The 21,305-nt window shown below is 46.7% G+C and overlaps 1 protein-coding gene across 4 annotated transcripts in view; it reads left to right on the plus strand.

The window, feature by feature from the left end:
• Positions 1-433: 433 nt before the first annotated feature.
• The window catches only part of ADORA2A (adenosine A2a receptor), a 34,957-nt gene continuing 14,085 nt past the window's right edge, over positions 434-21,305 (plus strand). Inside the window, exons 1-3 of one of the 4 annotated variants that reach the window (XM_073312804.1) lie at positions 434-850; positions 18,101-18,321; positions 19,368-20,281. In XM_073312804.1, coding sequence (XP_073168905.1) covers positions 19,932-20,281 — 350 coding nt within the window. In that variant the 5' untranslated portion in view covers positions 434-850; positions 18,101-18,321; positions 19,368-19,931. Of the gene's footprint in view, positions 851-11,786; positions 18,322-19,367; positions 20,282-21,305 lie in introns of those variants that run through there. The other 3 variants (XM_073312805.1, XM_073312806.1, XM_073312803.1) reach the window with 3 other exon arrangements.

Below are 21,305 nucleotides of genomic sequence, written 5' to 3' on the forward strand. Positions count from 1 at the left end.
TGTTTACTTTTATGGAGAGAGTCCTCTAGAACTGGAGAGAGTGTTAACCTTTCCAGAGGCTGCTTGGCACACCCATTTGATTTTAACAGAAAATGATAGCCTAGCTCCAGAATTGGCTAGGATGGCTCAGCTCTTCTCTCCCCCCCCCCCCCCCCGAAAAGTGAGCTCTAGGTTTTTGATGGAAGTCAATCTCAGACTCCAACCCTTACTCCGATCTAGACAGCTTTCCCGAGGTAGGCGGAACTCCCTTGGAGACTGGAGTATCTGCAAACTGCGTTGAAATAGGATTCCTCTGTCTGGGTCCGTGTTTTTCCATCCTTCTCCTTTCCCCCCTCTTCTTTCAGTGACATTAGTCCCACCGGCGAGGGTGTGACTGGGCCGACAAAGCGGGCCCTCCCCAGGAAGTCTGGCTCAGAGCGCGCGGTGTTCCTGAGCCAGCCGGGCTCGTCCTCCTTTTACCTTGGGCGAGCCAGCGCCTGGGACGTGGCTGCTGCGGGGAGAACGCCCGCCGGCGTGCCTGGCTCGCGTGCCTGGGGCCGTGATACCCTCCAGGGGGCGCCCTAGAGACCCCAGCCCGCGTCTCCCGGCCCCGCGGCGCCAGGGCTCAGTCCGTGGGTTTTATTTCCTCAAGTCACCAGCCTGCAGCGGGCGAGCGAGCGGGGGGCCGGCCAGAGCGGGAGAGGCCGGTTCGGGCGCAGCTGCCGGCGCGGGAGCAGCCGCGGCCTTGGAGAAACTTTCTTGGCCGGTCGGTGGCGAGCACCAAAGCGGGCTGGGCAGGAGCTCGGAGCCGGGCAGGCGAGCCCGGCGGCAGCGCGTGGGGCGGGCGGAGGAAACACCCTGCCCAGGACAGGTGGGTGCCGCGCGCGGGGCGGGGACCCCCGGGCAGGGGAGAAGTTCCCCCTTTCGCAGCTCCCCTCCCCTAGCCAGTCACTCACTCCCCGGGACTTTTCCGGGTGTTCAGCCCCCCCCGGCCCCGCGGGGCATCGCGCTCCGAGCCGCCCGGGCGCTGGGAATTGCAGAGACAGAGCAGCGGAGAGGAGCCTGCAGCTGCCCTGCGCGTGGGGCCGGGGGAGTGTGTGGGGGGGACAGAGAGAGAGAGCCTCCCCTTCGGCCCCACCACAACCTGGATCCAGCCCCCGCTCCCCCCATGCCTCTGGGCTCTGGCACATCCCAGCACAAGTGCCCCCCAAACCAAATCTGGCCCCTGGATCCTGCCAGATCCAGCCAAGTTTTAGCCCTCTCCTTCCCAAGTCCAGAGCCGCAGACAGAGTCCAGACTGTGATGCTTCCCAGTGTGGAAGTGCCTCAGAAACTCTGATCTGGCCCTTGGATCCAGCTGGGTTGGTACTGTTCTGGCCCCAGACTCAGCCCCTGCTGTATGTCAGAGGCTGGGATTTTCTGGTCAAGTAGCATCAGTCCCTTGTTTCTTTTAACAATACAACTTGGGAGCCTGGGGCCAAAAATGCAAACTCCAGCAGAGTCCAGGTGCTGACTCTGCCTGTGATGCTGCTGAGCAGGGACTACTGGGGTTTGGGATTTTGTGGTGGAAATGGAGTAGCCGCACTTCTTGTCTGTTTAGCTGGTTTAAGTTTTGGGTTTGGGGTAAAAAGCTCCCTGTCTCCAGAAAGACCCTGCTGCCAAACACAATGGCTTTTCAGTGGGGCTGTCTCAGTTTGTAGCAAGGTCTGGTGAACTAGGAGCTGCTGGGTTTTTTTTCTTCTGTATTAAGATCAGTAGAATTTGGGGAATTGGGGTTGAAAATTGGTCAGACCCAATAGGATCTTGGAGCTAGTTATGTATTTTCCCAGTTCTGTTGGGCTGAGATACAGCCAGATCCTGATTTTCCCTGAGAAATAGGAGGGCTAGATTTGTCGTCTGCTTAGACCATACAAGTTGGGCTTGTGGGCCAAAGCCTGCCAAGATCCTATCGCTAGATCCAGGATTTTGTGCAATTTAAGGCACTAGAATGGGTTCAAGTTGGGAACTGTCTGGCAGGGTAGGAGCAGCTCCCCTTGTTCATGCCATGGAATTTGGGGGGAGAGGGTGGAAGTTGGATAGACTCAGGAGGCTCCATGTGTTGGAGCTGAGGTTTTACAGCACTTGTGCCAAGGTGCACCAGAATCCAGACTCTTGTGGTGAAGTAGGAATACCTCGACTTCTCTATTTGGGTGTTGGAATTGGGGCCAAAATTTGGCTTGTTCCAGCAGGATTCTGGTAGATCCAGCTTTGCCAGCATCCCTCAGAGGGATGAAAGTAAGAGTTCGTGTGCAGGCTTTAGAGATGGCATGGGTGTTAGATCTGAATCTCTTCCCTTTCGGGTGTTAGTAGTACAGTTAGGCATGCCCTTCCATCAACAGCCTTTGAACATTGGGGGAAAGGCAAATAACCATCCACTCCCCCTTTTCTCTCACCTAAACCTCCAACTGCAAGACTGGGACAATTCTTTGTCATCAGAATTCCTAGATGTCCACAACTTTTGATTTCCCCCCTGATTTCTCTTGAGTTTGGAGTCTAAGCTCTTCATCCTCCTTGCTCCCCCAGCCCTCTGACTTCTCACGGCCATCCAGTGCTCAAACTCTCGGCTTTTGTCCCCCCATCATCCTCAGACTTCTAGGACTTAACTTTGTTCCCCTCAAACCCAGCACTGCTGCTGACTCCTTGAATGTATGTGCTCTTAGTCAACTGGAAACTGTGGTTTCCCCAGTATCAGATACCAGTATATACACAATAGCATTTAATGGTCGTGAGTTTGTCATTTAACTTTGAAATCAAGTGATGTGACTAAATAAACAACTTAACCAGAAATAAATGAGATGGTTCATTTTTCCTCTGTGATATTTACAGTAGGCTCAATGCTGTCCAGCATTTCAACAACATCTTTATCTGCTGAAAGTGGAGACCTTTGAGCTTTAGTACGTGGAAATGTTGTTAGTGAAGCTGTCACTAGAGGTGGCCGGTATCTCAGCAAGTGGGAGAAGATCATGACAAGGGTGAGATCCAAGTTATGGTGGTTCTGAATGGACCCTACATAGTGCTTTCTGAATTGTCTGAAGTTATCAGCAAAAGGGCCACAGCTTCCTCTGTTCCTCCCTCCAGATCTGGTGTAAGGAAAAGAGGGTGTTTCTAATGGGAATCCAAGGTGCTGGATGGCAGTGGGTGTGATTCCAAGGCACTGAGAAGCCAGGAGATGGGTGGGATTCCTTCAGCCCTTCCTTTCAGTAAGGAGAAAGACACCATCAGCGGCAGCGACACACACAGGGTGTGGAACATGCAGGGGCGGAACCCATGCAAAGTGCCGTTCAGATCTCACACTATAAAGCACCATAGTGTCTCTAATGCTGTTTTTGAGCACTGTGCCGTACAAACACTGGTATAAGCCACGAGTGCAACGTGCCTCTGCCTTATTACAAACCTAAAGGCACCATCGTTTTGAAGAACGTGCTTGACAGAGTCTTTCTGGTGTGTCTGTGTGTGACGCAAGGAGAAAACAGAAGGGGTTAACTTAAAAAGGTTAATGTGAGTCATTTGGGTAAATAGTAATTAAGGCAACTTTTATTAACTATTTAAACCAAAATTATTGTACCAAGCAGATGGGCATCTATTAGGTAACTCTGTCTTTGAACGTATTTGTATTCAGGCTTTTAAGTCCCCCTCTTGCCGTAATTGAAGAACTGTGGTAATTGACAAATTCGACTTCCTGCATGCAATAGAGACATGCAGTTATACAGGGGGCACAGTCCTTTCTGTTTTGACTTTAAAATAGAAAACTACAAGATCAGATCGTTACAGCCGCCTACAAAAGGATTAGGTAGAATAACAAGCAGGGGTATGGGAAATCCCCAAATTGGATTAGATTTGTGGAAGAATTCACTTATATTGAATCTCAGTTTAAAAAGAAAGAAAGAAAGAAACCCAGTACAAATGTGATTAAATATTCAAAGTATATGAATAATATGAAAATAAAAGAGAACCTTTTCTGATGTGGCAAGTAGCTCAAACTGTAAATTAACAATCAAAATTTGTAACCCCCTAAATTTATATATAAAACAATGGCTACTTGTGTGTACACGGGTGTATTGAAAATAAAAACTACATATGCCAGGCAGCATGAGTTCATGGAAAGCGGGCGGGCAGTCTCTTTCATCCATTTCAGTGGAATGGACTTTTAATGTACATATAAACATCAAGCCCCCCATTCCAAGGAAAGATGAAGGGAACATGCTTTTGATGAAAGGCATTAGAACCCTGCAGCATAGGTGCTGGGGGTGCTGCAGCACCCCAGGGCTTGAAGTCGTAATAACCTAAATACATGGCTTCCATCTTCAGCACCCCACTATGCAAATTGTTCCAGCACCTCTGCCCTGCAGGAGATACCTGGACTGTATCAAACTGTCAGAATGGGTGGGAAGGGAAGTATCGATCCAAAATGAGTATTTTTGCCCAAACTTCTGTATTTGCATCTTTTATTGCTGATATTTTAATAGTTTTCCATAACAGCCACTGCTTGCTCCCACATTTTAATATAATCAGCTTTTAACAACTATTCTTCTTATCGTTTAGTCTAATCCCTTATAATGAGGTTTGGGTTGGGCCCTGTGAGTAAATCCTGATAAAAACGAGCAGAGAAAAAAATGCAGCCAAATATAAGAGCTTTGGGAAGAGTTTTGTTTTGGATTTTCACCCTCTCCAACACCCACTGACAGCCTCCAGAAGAACCCACTAGTTTAGTGCAGTCCAAGAATCTTTGCTGCTGGGCCTAGCGTCTTTTTCATCCATTTTTATGGGGTGGGGAACTCTCATTCCTCTTCCTTTTTTGCTAAGGCATTGGGCTACAAGTGAGATATCACGCCCAGATGCCATCCATATGTTCTCAATCCTTAAAGGACTAGAAGAGAAAACTGTGGAACTGCTCTATCACTTATAACAAGTTCAGCCTATGGACTTGGAAAATATGAGTGAACAATAAGGGTTGTTGTTGGTGACTCCATAGAAGATAACCTGATGAGCAATAGACAGTGTGAATTCTATAAAAACCAAATGATAAAGACACTCCGGTAGCGTACTCTAATATGATTACAAAATTTAGTGGACAAGGGAATTTGGTGGATGTGATATTTAATAAAGGCCTTTATAGGCACGTGGGAATTGAAAAGTTGTTTAGATGAACATGCTATGATGGTATTATAAAATGAGCTGCTGAGCCACAAACGGAGCGATCTCGAGAATTTGGAGAAACGGGCAAACAGAACGAGACTGAATTAAGTTGTTATAAAGATCAACTCGGGAGCTGCTCTCACGAGGCAACAGGTTATAAGGCTCTGTTTTAGGAAAGGACTTCAACTTTAAGCATGTGCTTAAGTGCTGTGCTGAATATAGATGCTTTCCTTAATTTAAATGAATAAGTTCATCAGCAGGATATTTGCAGCCTCCAGGATCAGAGCTAATGCAGTTTCCTAGAACATCTTCCCCATGCAACTCACAGCAGCGTCCAGGACAACAGTGTACAGCAAGACAACCTAGGATCACAGTTTAGCCATATGAGTCTTGCCCGCCAGTCATCTGCTGATGGTGCTGATCCTCACCCCACCATGTGCCAGTCCACTGCAGTCCTTCAACCCACACAACAGTCTGGCTATATCATAGCAACAGCCCCACCTCTGCCACCTCCACAAGGCCAACCAGTCTCTACTCCCACCTACTCTGCATCCAGGCCTCCGGTCAACCAGCAAGTGCTGCAGCAACAGGGGTATATGCAGCAACCTCTACCACAGATGCCATCAATTGATCTTATTCATCTTAGTCAAGCGTAGGGTGGGACATAGTAACAGCTGTACAATATTGGAAAGGTAGTAAGATAAAGGCCAGGATGAAGTACTTAATTTGTGCCAAGTTGTGGCCATTCCTAGCCCTGGCACTCTGGGCTTGGCATATCCGTTATGAAAGTAAAAGAAATTGCTTGAGCCTCGGCACCTCTTTCATTACAAACAGGCCTACTGACCGGGGGGAGGTGGCAAAAAGGGCAATTGCCCGCGGGCCCAGGCTGCAGGGCACTAGGCGTGTGAGACCCCTTCAGGCCCTGCACTTTGGGGGGCCCTTGTGCTGGCGTGGGTGGTTCTGGAAGTGACACATTCGTCACTTCCATCCCAGGCCCTGCCCCCCAAGGGATGGCCCTGACCCCGGAGCCTGGAATTTCGTCAGGCCTGATTACACATGAAGCGCTGCCAAAGAGGAATGATTCCAGGTGTTACAGCGTGATATAACAAACCCTGAAACATGAAGAGAACATTTTGTTTAGAGTTGTTTAGGGAACATTTTACTAACAATGACATTGAGACAATGGAACAATTTGCTGTGAGCGAGACCCAATCATTAGTGAGGTTCAAGCATGGACTGGAGAGTGCAGGTGGAGACCCAAGCTTCTACTAGTGCAAAGGCTTGAACTAGCCTGTCAGGACAGTTAGAGGAAAGGTGGGTCTCAGAGAAATTTGGTGATGTGGGAAATGACCTGCTGGGCTGTTTCCTGCCAGGTGCTGAGTGCACTCTACCACCCTGGAGTCAGTGGAGGGAAAGGTGCTCAGTATCTGCTAGGAAGCACTCTCTGTACCTTGCAGGATCAGGCTTGTTGTATCTGCCAACTTGTTGCTAGACTCTGAAGCTGACTTAGCAGAGTCTTGCATTCAGTGCCTGCGTTTGCTGTGGCCGGACCCTGCGTGTTATCCCAGCCAAGCCTAACTGGGAGGGACCCTCAGGATCCTTAGGCAGCAAGCTGTTCCAATTGGGAGCGCAATGAGGCAGCAGGAATTGTTCTGAGCTGGCCTTGGCCGGGGGTCACCCTTTGTGTATATTAATGGGCCAGTTCCTCACCCATTCAAGTGAATGAGGCAGAAAAGCTGAGCAGGGTGCAGTGTGATTCAGGCTTGTTCTGTTTTCTGAATGTTTCCCTTCGGGAGTGGCAAGGTTTGCCGTGTTCTCACACTTGGGACAGTAACACGCGCTTGGTCTCTTGCCTCAGCCAGTGTTGGAGCCTCCCAACCTGTCCCCCTTCCCCTGGGCGGTGACATTACCATGCCCTCCTTCCTTTTCTCTCGCCCCTTTTTTTCAGTCACTGCCGGCATAACGAAGGGGACAAGTGTTTCCAAAGTGAAGTGTCTAGTATCTGGGTAGAACAGGTATTGCAGTGGTAGCGTGGGAGCGTAGGTGGGATTAAATCTGTGCCCATTCCGTTTTGTAATTCATCTCTCACTTGCATGTATCCCCAGATGTTGGGTTGAGAGGAGGTGAGAATTTGTAGTGGTTTATTCTTTTCTTGTCATTCCCAGAACCACTGATCTTCTGGGAGGGGAATGCTCAGGCCTCTGGGACTTATTTGGGAACCTCTCTTAACTGGCTGTTAACACTCAGTTTTCTAGAAATGTCAAGTAAGTCCGGGTACAAATCAGTACCTGAGGCTGATGTGTCATGGGAAGTGGATTAACAAAACTTACATTGCATGGTAATAAAAGCTTCATTTTCACTCTGAGATCAGTGCACTTGGGCACTCATGGGAGGAATTCTGAAACTTTCAGCAGGAAACGTTCCCCTTAATAAAAGGTCACCAAGAGGTGTGTGATTTTTTTAATGCAATCCACAGGAGTCTTAAATTGCTACGAGAGTTGTAATGTTCATATGTATCTAGTCCATACAGCAATCTCCATATTCTACAGTGCTCTAGAACAGGGATCTCAAACTCAAATCACCACGAGGGCCACATGAGGACTAGTACATTGGCCCGAGGGCCACATCACTGACACCTTTTCATACAAAGATACAAAAACTCCCCCGTCCCTGCCCCCACTCCATCCCTTCTATGAGGCCCCACCCCTGCCCCACCTTTTCCACCCCTTCCCTGCCCCCATTCCAACCCTTTCCCCAAAGTCCCCCCCCAACTCCGCCCCCTTCCCCAAATCCCCACCTCTCCTCCGCCTCCTCCCCGAGCACGCTGTGTACCCGCTCCTCCCCCTCCCTCCTGGAAAGTCCTAAGCACTGCCAAACAGCTGTTTGGTGGCAGAAAGCGCTGGGAGGTAGGCAGGGGTGAGGGGAGCTATGGCAGGCCGCAGGAAATAACTCTGTGGGCCGCCTGCGGGCCGCGTGTTTGAGACCCCTGCTCAAGAAAATAATATTGCCAGATAGCATCTAGAGGGCATTTTATCAGTCTGACTTTGGTAGTGGCCAATATGGTTATAGTTGTGTGCAGTGTGGGGGGCTTTAGAAAGTAGACACATTCATTTCTAATGTGTTAAAAACCTATAGTCTACATTTTTTAAAATGACCAGTGATACTGGGTTTCTAGTTTGACACACCTTAAAGGGACCTGATTTATAGAACTGCTGAGCATCCCCCTACTGAAAATCAGGCCACTTTAAGCTGTCAAGTTGGGCACCCAAAGGCAAAGGTGCCCCAAATCACTAGTCACTTAAAAAGCCCAGATTAGTCCTGTCTTTACAGAACCAGATGGGGCTCATTTGGATACTTAACAGAAGTGTCAGCTGCCTGTCTAACTGGGGTCCAAGTTAACTAATGCAGGTGGACAGGGAAGATTGAGGGGGAACTTGGGAAAGGTTATGTAACTGTACAAAGATGGAACCACTCTGGGGGTGGCTGGGTAGTATGAACTTTTAGTGGATGGCTACAGTTGTTAGAAGATGAGGTAAAATTGTATCCTTTGGGTCTATGGGCTGAGGTAGTCTTAATGCAATTGGCCCTTTGCTACAGTTCATTTTGCTGTCTGTTTCTCCCTACCTACCCGGAGAAGGGGCAGATACTCAATCCTCCTGAGGGGACCAGTGACTTCTCCCGTGCATTCATACTACAGCCTTACTGCATAGTTTGTGTTTGGCTTCTCCTTCCATTTACAGGGGTTGGTACAACCAAGGTGGGCTCAACACTTCTGAATTCAATCTTCTCCCTGGGGGGTTGGTTTGGACCCATCTCCATTACAAACCTCCTTGTACTTGAGAGCAAATCCCACAGCCCACTTAAAAATCTGTCTTGGGAATATCTTCTCACTTCCTATTTGCTGACCATAAGGATTGGGTTTGGGTCACGTATGTGAGAAATGGATGGGAATGTCTAAATCAAGGGTTGGAGCTTTTTTAAAAAATTAGTCTTTATTGTAAGCAAGAAAAATATTAAGAGGAGCAAAGGACCATTCTCTGGAAGTCACTACTGGAAGGAATCTGTGCTTGCTTTCTGACCTCTTTGCCTTTCCACTTCCTTTAGACAAACCTTTTAGCTCATAAACAATTAACAAGAAACACGTGCTAATAAAATGTTTTATAAGGTGGTTTGTGAAAAGGCAAGCTACATCTCCAAACATGGTGCTTCCAAACTTTTTAAGTCATATGTAATTAGCAATACAGGCTCTCCCCAAAATGGAGCATCAGAGTCTAGTGGCTGAGCAGATCCAAAGGACGGATTTAGCAAACATAGCAGAATGTAATACATAAGCAGGCATGATTTTACCAAAGAACATGGAGACCCAGAGAAAGAAGGGAAGTTTTTGTTAGATCCCTGAATGCACAGGGTGAGCACTGTCACTTTTGAGTTAGTAAAGAAGAACACTTAAGATTTGCTAGTAGTCAGGATTTTGAACAAAACTTTTAGAAAAAAAATTGATCTCAGCGCCCTCTAGAAAAGGTGTTCGAACTGGCTCCGCAGACTGTGCTAGTGAAAATGTGTCATCCAGCAAGAAACTAATAAAATTGCAGTGCAAGTAGCAGAAGAATAAATTCCCAGGGAGAGAACATAAGCATCATTAAAAAGACCAAAACAAACCCCTCTTAATTGCACTGAGTTCATGGGGCAGAAATGTTACGGGTGTAACAAGGGATAACACAGGACAGATGATGTATATTAATGTAAGGGGAAAAGATACTGGAAACCAAAAACCTAGGGTGATAGTACAAACAGTGGTGAATGATGCCTACTTCCTGGGAGCCATGTCCAAAGCTAACATTCATGGGCAGGCTTGGGCTTCTAGTCTTCAATGGTGTTACATTTACACATTGATCCCAGGGCAGAGTGACACCAATTTATAAAGAGACTTTTATGGAGATGCCCCCTAAGCTGGAGCAGCCCAGAGTAGTGCTCAGTAGCCAAGTTGGGTCAACTGAAAGCCCATCCTCACTATGAGGCCCAAGGAGAGTGGGTTTGACACGTATTAATTGCGCCAGCACAAGTCACCTTCTAGACCAACCTACAGTCATTGAGATGGACCTGGTGGAACACACAGAGGAAGCAGGTACGGTGTTCAGCCAGAATGTCCACCTTAAAGATGACAGGGTGGATGCTGATGTGAGGGGCCAAGCTTCATGTACTAAGTCTAGCCTGAAGGGTGCCAGTCCCTGTTTCCCAAATTGAAGGAAGAGCAGGACAAGTCAAGGAGAACAGTGCAATAGGGCATGTTACTGACCCAGCAAAGTAGTGTGCCCATCATGGGTAGCAGGAGGGCACATCCAGGTCTGCATAGACCTAAAAAGGCTCAGTGAAGAAGTAAGGGAGGAAAGGTGTATTCTCCCCACAATGGAAGAAACACGCTCAGTTTAGCTGGTGCAACAGTATCCTCGGCACTGGATTCCGACATGTTCCTGTCCACCCTGACTGTGCCAAGCAGAGAACTTTCTTAGCCATCTGACGAGTATTGCTCTATTGCCGTGCCAGAAGCATTCCAGAGGAAAATGAGTGAGAATCTGCGAGACTGGAGGGCATTCTTCATGGATGACACTTCAGGTACAAAAGGGGACATAATGGTGAGATGAGCTCGGAGAGCAACTGGACTAAAATTAAACTGAGAAAAAAAATATATGGGTGTGTAGATGAACGGTATGGCAGACCCCACTCTGAATTATAGATACCATGAGCATTCTAAAAAGAGGTGAGGGAACATCCACAGAGAGGTCAATTCCATCACCTGAAAATACACTGGAACAGATGCGTTTCAACAATATGGCGAAAAAATATTGAGAAAATTCCTACTGTGCTCCAGGAAGGCCTAGTTCTTCATGAATTACTTAAAACCCTGTCTTTTCCTTTGCTCTTTAAGTGCTCCTGAGTGGAGCCATAACTGTCTGCAAATGGTGTACTTGATGTAATAGGAGAAGAGGAATCTGAAAAACAGAACTAGCATTGAGTCCAATCAACAGCCAGGCATCTTCCCACAAGAGACCACGTGTTCTTCTGACTAACATTGGCGGTAACTTGTTAGTGAAAAGGGCACTTTCACTTTCACAGTATTCTCTTTCTGTGTTTTCATTAGGATTCTCTTCAACATCTTTCTTACTCTTGTGTGAAACTGTCTAGCCACTCACTTTTTTTAACTGACACTGTAAGAATATTAATATTTTGTCTACTCTTGATCCAACGGCTCAGGCCAGGGTCCTTCATGTTACTGAGCAGGAGAGTGCAGAGTTCCTGTTGTCTACTGCAGTTACTGAGACTCAGCTAAAGTGGGTGCCAAGGAGCCTGTTTCTTTGGGTTTGTTTTTTAATCTAGCTCATGTGCTATCAGTTGCCTGCTGTGTCCCTCCTGGACTTTTACTGGCACTGGTTGGTTTGGTGCACATTACAGTTGGAGGAGTTGTTGTGGGGGAAGTTTCTTCTTGTTTGGTTTTGTTTAACATTTACAATATCCCCTCAGAAAATAATGGTCAAGTGTTTCCCGTTCCAACCCCTCTTCCAGTGCAGCAGTAAAAATTGATCCACTTCTAGTTCTTGGAGTGTGGAGCACCAAGCCCAAGACAAAGTTTCAGATTAACCATTCTTGTTGGCTGGTCCATCCAGAGCCGGTGTTAGGCATAAGCAGACTAAGAAATTGCTTAAAGCCCTAAGCAGCTCAAGGGGGCCCCCTATTATTACTATGTGTTGGGGGCGGCAAAAATATTTCTGCTGAGGGCCCCCTGCTAGCAGCAACACTGGGTCCATCCTGCATCATGGGCTTTGCTTTCAGGCTGGTACCTGGGATGGTATATCCTCCTGCCTTTCTTAAATTATGATTTTCACTTTAGAGGTAAGTAGAGCAGAGAGACCCTGGAGGGTTTTCCCCTTCCTCTCTAGCATAGGGCACAGGTCACTTGCAGGTTTGAACTAATGTCAGTGGTGGATTCTCTGTAACTTGAAGTCTTTAAATCATTATTTGAGAACTTCAGCCACTCAGCCAGAGGTTCTGGGTCGATTACAGGAGTGGGTGGGTGAGGTACTGTGGCCTGCAATGTGCAGGAGGTCAGACTAGATGATCATGATGGTCCCTTCTGGCTTTAGAGTCTATGAATCTATAAATAGAGGAGGGAGGAACAGTAATGGGCTGGTCAGGTAGGGCTTAATTATTATTTTATTAGTTATGGATAGTTATGCTAAAGCATAGGCCATATCCAATATGCTAAAGTTATTGATAGTAAATGAAGTCAGGATGGGCTGGGGTTGGGTGTAGCGCAACCTTCTGAAGAGGGACGGTCTCTTTGCCCCCCTCAACCAGGTAGAACAGAGGAGTCGGGTTGGAGTGCAGGGACAGGCTGCCACTGCCCTGGGGCAGTGTTCCCTCTAATTTTTGACAGGCCGTGTGCGCAAAAAATTTCTTCTGTGCAAATTGTTGTGCTTCTGTGCAAATTTTTGTGCACGCAGAGTTTTACCATGTCCGCGGGGTTTAGGATCTGTGTACGCACGCACATGTGCACAGCTCAGAGGGACCAGTGCCCTGGTGGACAGCAGAATGGACTGGTTCAGTCTTAGAAATGGCTGAAACCATCTTTGTTCCAAATAAAAAGTGAAACAATGGAGGGTGTGGAGGAGCCCTTAAAGGACTTGGTTGCTCAGCTGTGGGTTTCTACATTTGCTTCTCTGAAGGAGGACTTCATTCATAGATGAGGGAGTAGCCTGGGCATAAGTGTTCCATACTGCCAAGCCTCAGGAAACCGAAGTGGGAGTCTAAATCCCAGTCTCCTGTTCCCCAGGTTGGAAGAGGTTGGGAATGCGGCAGACACAGGCCCTGGCAGTGGGAGTTCCACACACCACTCCTCATCTGGCTGAGTAAGGGACAGCATTGATGGGTTCACACGGGTGTCTTATCTACACTTTCCTCAGTCAGTAGGATGACGAGTTAAAAGATCTTTGGGATAAAAAGAATGAGGAAAAGTTCTCTCCAGGTCTGTGACAGGGATGTTGACTATCCCCTGTGGGGGTCAGGGTGTACATAAGCGCACATACTGTGTGTAGGTAGATAGTTCAATCTTTATTATACTTGTCTAGGACTACATTTTCCAGGGGGCCAATCACCCATGGCTCCAGCTGAAGGTTATGGGAGCTGTGGGTGCTCAGAGCACCTGAAAATCGGGCTCATAACGTGCTGTGGTTTTCTTGCCTACTTGGTTTTATTTTCATCCATCGTTAATGACGAACAGTCACAAGGGAAACAGTCTATTGTTAATATTTAATTTCCTCTTATTACTGGAAGCAGATGACTAAAAGATCAATTAAAAATGTAACCAATAAAAAGCCAATAAGGAAACCAGAAGAGCCACATCCTGCTGAGATAGAGCAACTCTTCCTCCTGCCTGCGCACCCCAGCCACCCTCTTCACCCGTTAGCCAGGATGAGAGAAGCCCATTCAGGATGTAGAGAAGCAGGATGTGGAGAAGCCAGCCAGTGTAGCATGACATGAGGTAGATGGGGAACTTGGGAAACAATTGTAAATAAGGCATCTAAAACCTTGGTATCTAAGTGCAGGAAACAAACTAGCGAGCAGCATTTAAAAGCAATTTACAAGGAACAAAACACAGATTTTTTCAGTACATTTGTTGCTTAAAATGTTTCTCAGCTACAGGTAAAGTATGGATGCTGGTTAATTTGTGTGATAGATGATCCTCTAAATATATGGCATGAGGCAATGTGACTTTGACATTTCAATAGGTTTAAAAGATATGGAATCTTCCCCTAAGTTAAAGCATCTTCAAAGGGAGGAGAATGTTCCCAAGTGGCTAAAAGTTTCCTTTCTGAGTTCCGAAAGCAGGAAACATATGGCTTATTAACAGCACCAACCTCCTGGCTCAATTTTAGGGTTAGGGTATTTGGGAATAATGCCCTGTAAAAGTCCTAGGTTTTGCTCTTAGGAAACTAGGCACCTGGGACTGTGTAATTTCCCAGGGATACACTAGGAGGCACTGTGCTGGGGAGGAGGGACCATGGGGCCAGCTCAAAACTGTTGTCTGTGGAGTGAGTCCCAATTATGGTCTCTCTCTTGGTAGGGACACCACTTCTTCCCTCCCTGTGTTATCTTGGCATGGCCCACTTTCCCTAGTGGTGGTTTTCACTGACCTGGAACCGGCCGGGAGAACCCATTCCGGTCCAGAGACCTGCTTGGAATGGGGAAGGACCAGTCAGAGTCCAGAATGGCTCCAGGCAAAGAGGTGGGATTGGTAGTGCTGTGAGGAGGCTGGGGTGTGGTAGGCCCTCAGCTTATCAGTGTGGGCTTGGGGACTAAAGGAGCAATAAGGGGCTGAGAGAGGTGCTTGGTTTTGGTGTTTCTTTCACCTCAGTCCTCACAGTGCTAGATCACAATAGCTCCGGCTTCTGCATGTTAGAAATTCACATGGTTCCCTCATGCATCACACTGCCAGGGAAGTTCCCCTGTGCTGAGATTCATTGCAACATGTACATTTACCTGGCCATTTCATGCACTGTCTCGAGCTGCTTGGTCCTGCACTCTGGCTACAAAGGGAATGGACTCTAAGATTTTTGGCTCCCAGAGAGGGGTCACATTCTGATGGCTGGAGGATCAGAGACTGAGAAATCCTGCACCCTGTGGGATTTTGCTAATGCCCCTGAGATTGGCTACAACATTGAAAATTGTGGATATTGTCAAACCCATTACTCCACAGTTGGAATAAAATACTCATCGAATGAGGAGGCTGGATGGTGAGAAGAACAAGTCCACTTATCACCAGCATGATGATACATAATGCAGGCATGTGTATCCAACAGCACGAGGTCAAAACTGAGCCTCAAGGGGACAATAGCAGGAGAGGAGTTGATATGAGGAATGTTTGAATCAACACTATCTGAGCCTTCATTCCGGATAAAAACCCCAAGCAGCTCAGTCCAAAGTCAATTGGAAGAGCTCAGAACAAAAGCTTGTTCTGCCTCCAGATGTGAACAGCTTCATTGGAACATGCTGTTCAGATTCTTTATTCAATTTTCAAGGGACAGATTCTCATTGGGGCTGAAACCTGAGCTAGAACAGAGTGTTCCAAGTCATTAAAAATGAACAGGGGAGCAGCTGAGGGGGGTTGTAAGTGGCAAGAAAGGTTTATTTAATAATGGGAGAAAGACAGGAACATAGCCCAGGGTAACAAGGAGGGATTAATCCAATTAACAGAACAAGACATGAGTTTGAGAAGCAATATTAATTGTAGCTGTCCTGCAGGCTGCATGGTACAGGTTATTTTTCCCAATTCACAAGAAGTTAACAATACTGATCCCTTGAGGACCTAACTGAAATGTTAAATATACCACCCCTAGTACCTTTGTAAGTAAAGCAGGCTTGTGATTAAATTAATTTCATCAGTGCTGGCTGCTGAACTGTTGTCATACATGGAATAGATGCTCCTCAGAGAAATCAGTACCCACAGAATATACGTCTTTCCCTTAATGTCCATATTTATTTTCATTCCAGCTCACTCAGTTCTAGCAATATGAACTGAACAAACTGGGGCCTGGTTTGCAAACTAATTTTGGAACTAAAGCAAGCTTTAAATACTTCTGCAGTCAAAGAGTCATGCTGCAGGTGGGATGAAGGTAAGTCCTGCCCCACAACATGGAAAATGAAGGCGATGGGGAATGAATGGGTGTATGGCACTTGCACCTCAGAGGCCATTGTACCCAGCGTGCTTGCGGCAGTCACAATGCTGGAGTGTCGTAAATTCAAACACTGTACCTAATGCCAGTTGCTACCACAGAAACATTGGTGCTGAAGGAGATGCAATGCTGGCATGCCATGGCTGGAATGTTTGCTCACCTCCAGTCATTTGTCTTCTGAGATATATCAACTCTACCCAGCTCGAATGCTTTCTTTCCATCCCATGACGAAGCAGCGTATAAGAACCAGTTGTCCTCCTTCTGAACATAACACTGAGGTGAACAGTGAAGACTATGGTGGAAAAATAAGACTGCAGCGTGCAAACGGAACCAGAGAACTAGGCATGAGCCAAATTCAGAGCCTCCAGAGACTAAATTATAAAAAGGAAATCAGTCAGTGATACAACTGGTTGAAGTAGAATGTACAAGAACTCTCGTGACATAAGACAATTAAAGACAGTCGTTAAATTTAAAATTACAGCATCTTTTTCCTGGAGGATGTACTCGATTGTAGAAAATTCCGTCTCTCCCTGCGTGGATTTGAACTAGGTGGGACTTATCTGGAATGATGAGCATCAGGAAAATCCAATAAAAACTTGCTGTCTCATTCCTAATCAGATTAAAGATAGCCATGTTGGACAAAGATTAGCTGCTGAAGTGGTCAAGTGAAATAAAGCACAAATAGGATTAAGATGAGTTCATCAGCCTGCACAAAGAAGTGCTGATTTGGGAAAAGAGATCCTATTAATCCTGCTTCCCCTTCTGGAAAATGGGAATGTTAGTGACCTCCTTTGTAAAGTGCTTTGAGTTCTACTGATGTAAGAGGTAGATGTCAGTTTTATTGTTCTCTGCATCCTGTTTAACTTGATTACTTCAATGGTTAGTTCTTTTCCAGCATGGCTGTTTTTATAGCTGTCGTAGCTTGATGTGACAGATCTGTTCTTTTTAAAGTTGTTTTTTTTTATGGGTCAAAGGTTTTGGCTGAGATACTCCATATGCAGTTGTTAAATTTCACTAAGTCTTTATCTAACAGTGAGTTGGTACTTAAGCTTGAGTTTCATTAAATTTATGTGTGTGGAGATATGAATGTGAGTTAGGAAGCCCCACATTGTTTGAAAAAAAGTCCTGTTAAACTCAACGTATTAGTCATTCTCAGTGTGTGTGTTTTGCACTCTTGGAGAGATGTGAACTAATCTGATGTCCCCTTCCCCACTTCAAAGGCCTCATTTGTGGGCTCTAGCTGTGACCCTTCAATTCAAATGGCTAACCTTTTCCTAGCAGGGCACTTCCAATAGACACTCCTCATAACATTTTGAGCAGTGTTTTTCCTATCCCTAAAGTTGCCACTTGTTTCCCCATTTTTCTTCTTTTCTTTTTCACTCTGTCATCTCTGCTTCTTTTTCTCTGTCTCCTGTCATCTCACTTTTCTGCCCTCTTTCCTGCTTTTCTGTCTCTTTCTTTCTGTTCATCTGCTGTTAACTCTATTACTCTGGGCTGGATTTCAGGCTAGAATGCATTTTGGCAAGTGGGCCCTTCAGTGTGTTTCAGGCAGGATTTGAAATGGATAATGACATTTTGAGAGGTAAAACAGGACTATACTTTTAACTTTATTGACATACGGTGGAGAGAAGAGCTTTTGGAGGGACTGGACAGAGAAAGATAATAGAGACTGTCCCTCCTCAAGGGACTGTTGGTAAAACGGAAGATCCTTATCTGCCTCTTACCCGCTACATTGCAAGTTCATTTCCCCTATTGACTTCCCCAAAATATACATATAAAACAAAAGGGGATTTCGGGAGTTGATGAAAAGGTATGTTTTTAGCACTTCTAAACCATAAAGAACCTCTCCCTCTCCTTTCAAACACAGTACTAGCAATAGAGATCAAAACCAGTGAAAGGTGCACAATTAGATTATCTCCCTGAGATTAGATGTGAATCACAAGTTCGTTGTATTTTCACTATCTTTACTCCTTTATTTTATTTTGAGAAATTCTGTTTCCGACTTCAGATCACTGTCTCTTTTGTGAAGATGTGAAAACCAGCTGGTGGTGCTGTTCAGGGTCGTCTGTTGTTACAGCACCAAAACATTCATTTTGGGAGGCTTATATGTATTTCAGAAACTGAACCCAGTGGTGATTTAGCAACTGACACCAAGGCCCCTTTCTTTCCCATCCCTACTCGTGTTCTTTTGCCATAACTGTACTTTTCCCTTAAACAAAGGACAAAACCCCAGCGATCTTTTGCAGCAAATGAGGCTTAAAACTCACCACAGAGGAACTAAAGCACGGCATCCTGTAGTCACCTGACGGACTGAGAAGGACCAGAGCCTTAAATTAAGCTCACCATGCCTCATTCTTGAGCGTGACTCTTTGATTGGAGTCTCTATCTGCGTGCAAATGTGTGTGCGTCTCTGCACAAGAGAGGGTGTGATGGGAGTGGCGGTAAGTGCTGTGCATGTATCTAACTCGTGTGGGTGTGTCCAGAAATTACTGTGTTAGTGTGTATGGCATTAAGAGCTTCTCTGTGCATGGGAGTGTGTCCCCTTGGGGCCCAGCTTGCTGCTTTTTGCAGGGGTGGGTGGGTGTGATACTATGTGAGCATCTGTGTGTGTACCTTTGTGCAGGGGGAGTGTATGTATACCCATGATCATGTGTCTGCATAAGTATGTGTGTATCACTGGTTGTGTCCATCATTCTGATGCTGACCTCCTTTTTAAAGTGCTTTGAGACCTAGGAATGAAAAATGCTATCGCAGAGCTAGCTATTATATGTTTGCTTATGGTGTGAGGGATTGTGTGCATAGGCAAGGGTGTGTGTCTGTGAGAGTGTGGGAGTCTGCACTGTGCGTGGGTCCTTGGAGTAGTGTGTGTGTCTGTCTCTTCTGGGGAGGAAAGTACTGAAGGATGTTACACTCTGAGTTCTTTGGGGGGGATTTCTTGTGTGGTCAGTCGTGTTTTGGAATTTCCCCAGCCCTCCAAGGAAATGTCAGAACTCTTACATATGCACACAGTGTAAGCCTCCTTATGTTAGACTGAGTGGTTTGTCTGTGATCATGTGGTGTTATTCCTGTGCAACAGCATGCAGCATTCGTGTAATGATAAAGTACACTGGTGTGTTCGCGCAGGTAACCAGTCATTTATTTGTGATCGCATGGAGGCAGGTTTATGTGTGTAAAAGTCTCCACCTTTTTCCAATCCGGGCACAAAGCTAAGGCATAATTAGCTGGGCACTCATGTTTCATGGCAGACTATCAAGCAGCTGCTGAATTGTCAGCTCAGTTGGTAGCCTCAGAAACAGTTGTGCAATATTGACTTCAACCAGGCAGCTTTTGAGGGGAACAAAGTATAAGATTTTTTTTGCCCGTGATGTTCATGTAGGTCTGTTTTATTTCTAACATCATTTGGATATGCCACTTGAATGAGATTGTGCTTTTCCTAGCTGGTCACTGGCGCTGATTACTTAGTTTGGTTATTTTTGTTGTATTTAAGGAAACAAGTGGAGAAGTTGGACGTTTGCAACAGCTGACAGGAAGATTCCCTGAGTCCTAGAGCATTCAGCAAAAGGAAAAAAGGGAGAACAAGATGATGATCCCAAGAGGTGGCAGGAAACCGTGACAAGACCTGTGATTGTCAACAGGACACCCAAGATCCTCACCACACATGACTATGCCAGGCAGTACATTTCAAACACCCAACATCTGCAGGGCAAAGGGTTCATCTACATGAGGTTTTTCCTGGGGCCGTATCTGTTGGAGTTCAGTGGACCACTAATGTGCTTCTGCATTATTGTGAACATGCCAAGAATCTGCAAGGTTTATCCTATCTGATGAAGCTGGCAAACTCTGCACTCCATCTTTCTATGCCCTCTGCGGTAGACCGCTAAATCAACTGAAGGGAGAAGGGGGCCAGGTGAGCCTCCGGCCAACAGCTGGCAGCTGAGTGCCCATCAGACCCCAAACCGTTTTGAGGTGCCTTGGTGGCTGTTCGTAGCACTGCAGATATGGACACTGAGCTTCTCTGGCACCTTCTTGCATTGGCCTGGTCAGCCTCACCATGCTAGTATATGGGAATGAAAACTTCCTCTCGGATGTCGTTTACATCATCCTGGAACTGGTCATTGCAGTGCTGGCCATCTTGGGGAATGCCCTGGTCTGCTGGGCAGTCTATCTGAACAGCAACCTGCAAAACGTCACCAACTACTTTGTGGTGTCCCTGGCTGCAGCTGACATTGCAGTGGGCGTGCTCGCGATCCCCTTTGCCATCACCATCAGCACTGGCTTCTGTGCCTTCTTCTATGGCTGCCTCTTCATTGCCTGCTTCGTCCTGGTTTTGACTCAGAGTTCCATCTTCAGTCTCCTGGCTATTGCCATTGACAGAATCATTGCTATCCGGATACCCCTCAGGTAAGCCCAGAGTGGGTGGGACCTGGGACGGGGGGAGGAAGAGTGCAGATGGAATGGGCATCTCTAGAGTATCCTAGGTGCTGTAATCAAGGAGGAAGAGAAAGTTAAAGGAAATGACGCCACTTCCACTGTAATCTGAAAATGCTTTTTAGACCTCAAAACTTGCCCCTTCCTATTGGATTTCCTGGATGTTGCATTTCTATTTCTAGCTCTTCCTTGTCCCATGTAGTATGTGCCCATGGCATTACCTGGACCCTGCCTAGGAGCTTACGTTCTGCACTGAGACAGACTCATGACTTAGCTGTAATGATCTGTGTTCTGAGTTGGAGGAGACAGTGCCAGACAGATCCCCGTGGGAAAGCTGAGCACAAAAGAGAGGTCACTCAGTATCACCCCACTGTGGACAGCAGGGGCTCTGTCTGGTCGGTGGAGGAGTGCTGTTACAGTGAGATTCTCTAGGGCACTGTTTCTCAAATGCGGTGACATGCAGGCACCAGGGGCTTTTCTTGTGGCCACAGCCTCCTGGGCTGTGATTGCGGGAGGCGGGAGGACCAGCAGCCCCGCCCCCTCCATGGTGCTCCTGGATGGACAGCCTTGGTGTTGGTTGCTGGGGTTTCCAGCAAGGGTTGGCAGCCGGTGAGTTCCCCACCTTCTTGAGGCAGTGGGGCTCAGGATTTGGGCTTCAGGCAAGGCAGGTTCTGGCTGCAAGGGTTTGGGCTCCAGCCTGGGCTCCGGCCACGGGGCTTCAGGCTCCAGACCCTGCTGCCTCCCCCAGCCAACCCCATCTCCCCTGGCCCCTGATGCCTCCCCCGATCTCCCATCCAAGGCTTAATTTGTCCCCAGACTTGCTGGGGCTGATAAGTCAGCTGTGATAAGTGATACTTGTATGTTGATTAATATCACTTATCACAGCAGACTTACTAGCCAGTAATACATAAATTACAACGATTTGGACATGTGTATCTGCATATTTATTTGTTTTACCTAAAGCTAATTAAGTATTTTAGGAAAAAGTGTGAGTGGC

The sequence above is a fragment of the Lepidochelys kempii genome, chromosome 15, assembly GCF_965140265.1.
Source record: "Lepidochelys kempii isolate rLepKem1 chromosome 15, rLepKem1.hap2, whole genome shotgun sequence".
In the NCBI taxonomy this organism is placed as follows: domain Eukaryota; kingdom Metazoa; phylum Chordata; order Testudines; family Cheloniidae; genus Lepidochelys; species Lepidochelys kempii.